The sequence below is a fragment of the Asparagus officinalis genome, chromosome 4, assembly GCF_001876935.1.
Source record: "Asparagus officinalis chromosome 4, Aspof.V1, whole genome shotgun sequence".
Taxonomy (NCBI): Eukaryota; Viridiplantae; Streptophyta; class Magnoliopsida; order Asparagales; family Asparagaceae; genus Asparagus; species Asparagus officinalis.
Genome location: NC_033797.1, coordinates 17,105,265 through 17,113,543, shown reverse-complemented (window position 1 = coordinate 17,113,543; position 8,279 = coordinate 17,105,265). Strand labels below are relative to the sequence as shown.

The following is an 8,279-nucleotide window of genomic DNA, read 5'->3' as shown; positions in this document are numbered from 1 at the left end:
GAAATCAAAAAAAGATTGTCTTTTTATAAGACTTTTACACAATGAAAACAAAAGTTACAACTCTCGTCAAAACAAACGCAGAGATCGTTTATCGGTCTTCTGCTTGCATGGGTCTTTTGCCTGTGACGGGGACGTCAACATCCGTGGACTACCTGGCACTCAGATCTGTTCCGAAAAAAATCGGACAGAGCTTCGTTGATCCGCGTGAGATCTAGAAGCCTGAAGCGTCTATCTCGGCTAAAACGAGATATCTGCTCTTCTTAGTGATTACCGGCGAAGGGTAATACTAAGGAAAGGGCACGGGTGATGAAGAATCTGATGAAGACCTCTCCTCGACCACTCTTCACTGCAGCAGGGCTTCGCCAACTTCTCCAAAAATCCAGATCCTCAAAAATGAGGCCTTAGGGGGCTATTTATAGGCAATGGGAGTACCTAGGGTGCCTAGACACCCCTGGGGTGTCTAGGAAAAGCCTAGACACCCCTGGGGTGTCCAGGCTTTTCCTAGACACCCTTGGGGTGTTTCGACTTTCCCGAGACACCCCGGGTGTCCCAACTCAGTCTGAGACGCTCCGTTGCGTATGTTTGATTGTTTTCGCCGTAAATTCTTCGTCCGAACTCGGATTTGAGTGATTCCAAGTACGTTGGATGCTTGACGAAGAGTTCTACCCTATCCAATGGTTGGATTACATGTAGAATGAATGAGGCTTGAGGGGCGTTGTCCTTTTTTGTGAACATCGCCGGGTTCCCGATTGGCCCGGGTCTTCGTTGTTCCGAAATGAAGAGTTCTATCCGCTCCGATGGTTGGATTATCTGTAGAGTGAACGAGATATGAAGGGCGTTGTTCTTCTTGTGAACATCGCAGGGTTCCTGATTGGCCCGTGCCTTCGTTATTCCGCAACCCTATCAACTCACGTAGTACGTCGATTCACTTCAATCGTTCATTGACGTCAATTGGACTCCTGTGGATTGGATAGTGACGTTCATTGTCGCTCTTTAACACTGAACCGTTCGTGGAGCCCTATAGGCAATTTTCGATGCCTACAGATACCGCCCGTGCCTTCGTTATTCCGCAATTCTATCAGCTCACGTAGTTCGTCGATTCACTTCAATTGTTCATCAACGTCAATCGAACTCCTGTGGATCGGATAGTGACTTTCATCGTCGCTCTTTAACACTGAACTGTTCGTGAAGACCTATAGGCAATTTTCGATGCCTACAATGGCGACTAAACATACGGGGCTACTAGTCCTGTATGTTTCGAGCAGGCTATTTTTTAAAATCGACCTCTTTTTGGCATGTTGGCCAAAAAGAGGTCGATTTTGCTAAATAATTAGCAAAATGGTCGATTTTGCTAATTGTTTAGCAAAAAATATCCTTTTTAAAAAATTCCCCTTAATTTAATTGAATATTATAATAAAAAGGCTATTTGGTATATTTACTAGTTCCTCTAACACTGCTAGGGGGTTAGTTAAAAATTTTGAAAACGTGGGTCTCTAAAACACCCCAAACTTAAGAGGGTTTAAGTGACATTTCTGTATAAAAGAAAATAGGAAATTGTAACTCGACTTTTTTATGTACCGGCATCTATAAAATACTTTGCCATCAGAGGCATGCATACCGCTTATGTAAAATTGATGTAATTGGTTGTACATGTAAGACTTACATATGCCACCAGACATCAGTAGAAGATTTTTTTTAACTAAACTTGATTTGGTTGATGGCAGGGTATCTTTTGGACCATTTTAACATGGTATTCTATTAAGAAGGTGTCCAATGCACCCAGTTCCTAGCAGCAATAGTGCACCAAATGATTATCAGCTCTTGGATCACTAGAATTGAGAATTTATGCACCAAGCCAAAGACTGATGTTCCTTTCGTGCGCCATAAATACTATGGATCACATGCACCACTTACTCTCTCTGAAATTAGAGCACCTATAAATAAGAATGATGCTATGAACCATTTTAAGGTGGCATTTTGATTAAGTAATAATAATAAATTTTAATCAAGAATGACATTACCTAAAGGACATAGCAACTAAGAGAAAATTGTACTGAACGAGGAAAGAACTCCGATGAATCATTATAATTAGAGATGTCATGGTTAATTTTCTCTGAGGAATACAAGTATAAACTTCAATGAAAAAGTTCTATCCCTCTCAAGAGAGGTTATTCAAAAGCCCTCCTGAAGATTTCATCCTACAGAAAGGGCATCTCTGTCAATTATGGGTCTGGAAACTTATGTCTAGCCATTATTTTGTTTTGGTTATTTGTGCTCTTTCAGGTTGCTACTTCGAGTCGAAGTATCATTTTTGGAACAAAGGTCACATGTAGGCAGATCGTAAACTGGAAACTCATAATTACCTGATGCCCACTTCACGACTGATCCAGGTCTTAGTAGTCATCCAAAAGGTGCTATTTGCTAACTGAAAGTTGTTCACTACTACTGTGCAAATGTAAAAAAATGTAGGTCATGCAGTGTGTCAGAATTCAAAGGTTTTGTGTCTACAATCAACCCAATGTTACTGATCAAGTGCAATGTGAGCAACTCCACCATTACTGTCGACATTAAATTGAAAAAAAAAACATACAATATTTGTTAATTTCTGTGATTTGACCATGCACCTTCCAATTAAAGAGTGAGCTTTCGATGGATGACACAATGCAAAAGTTACTCGTTATATAATAGTGCAACTAACTATTCTCTGGATCTTACATCCATTGGTTATATATATGCTTTGAGATGTCAATCAATTTACCGCAGCAAAACTTAAAGATAAAATGCTGGGAAAAAAACTCAGTACCTTGATGTGATGATTTCTTCCTGCTAACTTGGCCAGGATCTCTTTGTCTTGGGTAGAAAAGATATCACTAGGTGGATCCTGTGCTAGAACAGTTGAAGAAGGAAACCACTTCTGGGTGTTCCACCAGTAACTTAACCATGGGGCATAGTGAGCAACTCTATACGCCCACTGGTCTTGTACAAGCAGCTGACTGAAGGCATCTTTAGATAAATTAGAAGGGAAATTAGGCCACCAATAGTTGAAAGCTGGAGCAACTAATGCTGCACCTGCAAGTCTGTGACCATTCCAGAGAGCGTTCTTAGAAGAAATGGAGGAAAGCACATATGGAGTTATAGCATATGGAACGTACTTCGCTCAAAGAACAGATCACCGTTAATGTTGTGGCCCTTGGGGGAAAGATTTCAAGAACCAATCTGCAGAAGTTATTTCTACGCAGACAGAAAAATTACATGTGTTTAAAGCAGCTTGATAAGAGCTGCCAACATTTGCAGCTCCTAAGCTCCAGTTTTAATTTACTTCAAGAGGGACAATAAATGGAAAACGAAAGGAATGGGGTATTACCCCCTTTCTTTCTCTTGTAAGAAGGGCAAAGAAAGAAAGCAACATGGAAGTTATACACCCCCAAACTGGTCATAACTTGAAAGAGATTAATTACCCAAATATCAAGGCACCAAAATTAAGTATGGTCCCTTCACCAGTGATTTATATTCCTTTGATTTTCAAGGAAATTTTGAAAATGGCATCTCTGCTGTAGTCCATTCAGACAAGGAACTAGGATTTGTACAGATATACCAACATGAATATCATTGTAAGAATCTACTGATATTGTTCCCTCGATTGGCATTAGACTTGACATTTAAAAACTAGCAATGTTTGAGGTCCTACATGGAATACTTTCCTTTTTCTTTTGAAAATTTATTTTCAGCCAATATCACCTTCAAGGAAGAGTTTTATATGTTTCAGAAATCATGAATAAATGTAAACTTAGCACTTGAGCAATTACCAATGTTATCAGAATCACACCTGTGAGGGATGTATTTGAGACAGCCCCAAGCTAATTCTCCTCCAAAGGAAAATCCAATAACAAAGAACTTGGGACCTAGATTTAACTGATCAGCAAGTTCATCAACATCCTGAGCATTGCTTTTCACAGACCTATTTGGGTCTGGATCACTCTCTCCATATCCAGCCCGGTCAAAAGACACCATGTAAATCCCAAATTCATCCATCAGTTCCTGAAAAAACCATTACTATCAACATATAAAGGAAAATTGCCAGGAAATAAGAAATAAAAATTAACACAAAGATGATCGCTAGTACCTGAGAGATGGGAAATGCACTATGTTTGCTGGTGTTCATGCCATGAAGAAAAACGATCTTGTACATGGCTGTCTCCTTCGGGGCTCCAGTTTCTATATAGGAAAGGTTCCTTCCATCTTTAAGTATAATTCTGGATGATGTGACAGGTGGACCATTGGAAGATCCACAGATTTTAGGAGGTGGAGGATTAATTGCCTGATATGCCAATGCAAGCAATCCCACTAGCAAAACAACTGATAGTTTTGTAAGGATTCCTGCAATGCCAAAAGTTGAATAAATTACCATTTTAGAACATAAGAACAAAAAACATGGCTATTAATAATAACAATATTGGATCTAAAAAACATGGCTAATAATAATAACAATATTTGATCCATTTGCATCATTGGCTGGTTGTCACTTACTGAAATGGGCTATCAAGAGTGACTGGTTAGATCAGCTTACTCGCCCAGTTGGATTTGACTAGCTAAGTAAGTTTTTCCAATTTCCACCTCTTTATATATTATTGTGCTGAATGATTGCGATATCAATTATTCCCTATGGGAAACTGACATATGTGTGTATAGATATGTATAGCGTCTATTTGTCTCAATGTGCTTGTTTGCATGTGATATGTATACATATGTATGTACATGTATGTGCACGCGCGTGTATGCGTGTGTGTAAATATATAAAATAAAATTTCCATAAACTTAAGTGGATAGGAGCTTGTTGTCCACCAACTTCTTTCTCCATTGATTTCACTTTGAGATTTGCGCTAGAATGTGATATAAATCAATGCATACATCTCAAAGATACCTTTCATGTCTAGCACAAATCTCAAAGCAAAATCAAAGGATAAAAAAGTTGGTGGAGAAATATCTCTTTTCACTTAAGTTTATAGGAGCTTTACTCTCTCTCTCTCTCTCTCTCTCTCTCTCTATATATATATATATATATATATATATATATATATATATATATATATATATATTAAAAGAAATGATAGTGGATGTCACTCAAGTCACGTAGCTCTTACTATATATATTATATATATATATATATATATATTATATATATATATATATATAATATATATATATATATAATGAGAATATGAGTATGCTTGATACCAAGCATAAAAAGTTGTGTTTGGAGTGAGGTGTTCAAATCCCCTCCACTCATTCAAATATATGAGAACAAATTCACATGGGTAGTGAGTGGATGGGGATGTGACACATCACTACAAGCACAAAAATTTGTGCTTGGTACCAAGCATACCGCATATTTCTCTCTCTCTCTCTCTCTCTCTCTATATATATATATATATATATATATATATATATATATATATATATAATATATATATATATATAAGAAATGATAGTGGGACGTCACTCAAGTCACGTAGCGTAATGTTTCCCATTGAAGCCGTAAAGGCATGTAGGGTGGTGTAAATCATTGACAGACGTGCTATCATGAGTTTTTGTTTATCTTTAAAAGAAAAAAGAAAAAGTTCAATTATAAATCCTTACTTGTTAGACTTTACATAATTTAATCCGTAAGAAACCCTTAATGTCAGAGGTAATCTTTACCTCATCTTCCAAGATGGCTCATCATATGAGTAAAAAAGTTAAGAATGCTCAGTTGACAGAATATCCATCTGAGCTCGAATCACTTAATAAGTAGTCCATCCCAAATGTCCCTAATAAAGACATCTATAAAATTGGGTTCTTTGATTATAAGTCATTGATAGCTATCAAGACATTAGAAAGAACCACAACAGTAGATCAATATGAGCAGACAATTAAATTGCTTAGTCCTGAAGATATTAAGCCTTATATAGAGCAATACAAGTATATCCATATTGGATTAATTCAAGTAGCATTTAGACCCTTGAAATTATAAGGACTTAACACATCGTTACTATCCTGCTTACTACGAGATGCAAGATGTCTAAATTAGACACAATCTTTAATGGGCATCATGGAAACTAGTCTATGTAATGGACCAATATACTTTAATGTATACCCAAATCTTTATCTCTAACAGATCCTATTATCTTAACAGTTATGAGCCTTAACATTAAGACTCAAGGATAAGAATTCTTACCTGGATCAGAAATAATTGCGATTATATACCGCATCCATTACAAAGCTTTAAGCACGTTAGCACCTAAAGCTAAAGTGCATACAAAGCCTGGAAAGATGGTTTTAGTAGAGACTAAAATGGGTTGGCTATATCAGCCCTAAAAATGAAATTATTCCAGACTCGGATTAGATTATTGGGTCATAATATTCACAAAGGGACAATAATCCCTATTGACCGAAGCATTGAGTTTGCCTCTAAGTTTCCAGACATAATCACTGACACCAAAAAATTACAAAGGTTTCTTGGTGCATTGAATTATGTAGCAGATTATTATCATAATATTACACACGACACTGCCATTTTATATAGTAGATTAAAAAAGAATGCTTCCCCTTGGACAAATCGACACACTGCTGTTGTCTGTAAAATACTAAAATTAAATTAAATGTTAAAAGGCTACCATGTGCACATCGAGCTATTACACAGTGATTTAAAATTGTTAAAACTGATGCGTCAAACATTGGTTATGGATGTATCCTCAAACAAGTTGATCACATTACTAACAAAGAGCAACTATTTAGATTTACCTCTGATAAAAGGAATCTGCAGCCAATGTTATATATATATAGTAGTATATATATATTAATACTATATTATATAGTATATAGTGCTTAGTACCAAAGCATACTGCCTCTACTTGGGTAAGTAAGGTGGAGAGATCTGGTCCCTAGATCTAACTTTGATAAGAGTCTAAAGTGGTTGAGGACCATTTTGCAAAAAGACGGCGCAGTCTTTTCGAGAGGGCCCTTAATTTCCTTCTGCAAAAAGTCTCTGGCCTCTCAAACCTCAAGTAGCCCGCGCCGCCATAATGCTCAGTCTCTCTCGCCTCTCTCTGCAATCTCGACTCCCTGCGGTTCGCTGGCCCCTGTCGACTCTCCGCCGCCGCACAAACTCGCATGCCGGTCAAGCATCGCGGGCCGGCTGCATCGCGTCCGAAGGCAGCCGCGATGACTCCTCCTCTGCGCCAAGGATCGCGGGCCAGCCGCGACGACTGCCTCTTCGCTCCGCCGAAGCATCCGGCCCAAGCATGCCGCGACGCGAACATGCGCCAAGTGAGCGCTAATGAGCCCTCTCAAAAGTGAGTTGTAATCCGCTCTTTAAAAAAAGATGGGCTTTTTTGCAAATGTGCTCAACCACTTTAGTCTCATCCAGAGTTAAGATCTGGGGACCGATCTCTCGCACCTCACCTACCTAGTAGAATGGAATATGTTTGGTACCCAGCATACTCATAGTTCTCTCTTTAATATATATATATAAGAGAGAGAGAGAGGGAAATATGCGTCTGCTTGGTACGCTGAAGCACAAAAAAGTTATGCTTGATAATGCAGGTGTCACTCTCCCTCAAGCTCATTTAACATATGGGAGCCACATTTCAGCATGGGTAATGGAGTGAATGGGGATGTTGAGCACATCACTACCAAGCAGCAAATATTTGTGCTTGGTAGCCAAGCCTACCCATATTTGCTCATATATATAATATATATATATATATATATATATATATATAGTATATATATTATATATATTCCTGTTTTATATTAAAAATGAAGTAATTGGTGAATACTTCTAAAGGCACAAAACAATGACACCTAGCTCACCAAATAATGTCATGGATTATATGTTATTTTAATATTAAATTAGAATTCTTATATGATGGGTTTATTTTCTATTTTGTCATGCATATAAAGTAGTAAATCAATTACCATATAAATTCTAAATTGATTGGTTTCTTTTCCTACAATTTCTACTAAAAAGATTCAAGAACTTTCGTTTGCTTTTAAATTTAAGTTATCATTTATAGAATGAACTCCGACGGTATTAGGTATTAATTATTGGGTAAATTACATTAAACCCCTGTGAACTTTTTAGTTTTTTATAGTAAACCCCCAATAACTTTCAAAATCACACTAAGCCGGCAAGAACTTTCAAAAGTCATACTAAACCCCGAATAACTTTCAAAATCACTCTAAAGCCTAAATAACTTTCAAAATTACAAAAACCTCAATAAGTTTCCGCATTTGCAGAT

The 8,279-nt window shown here is 37.5% G+C and overlaps 1 protein-coding gene across 1 annotated transcript; it reads right to left on the bottom strand.

Annotated features, from left to right (window-relative positions):
• Nucleotides 2,750-6,248, bottom strand: LOC109838270. The gene is made up of 4 exons (XM_020406727.1): nt 6,215-6,248; nt 4,124-4,377; nt 3,827-4,038; nt 2,750-3,077 (listed from the first exon to the last, which is right to left on the bottom strand). The coding sequence occupies exons 1-4, from the start codon at nt 6,246-6,248 to the stop codon at nt 2,750-2,752; spliced, it is 828 nt and encodes a 275-aa protein (XP_020262316.1).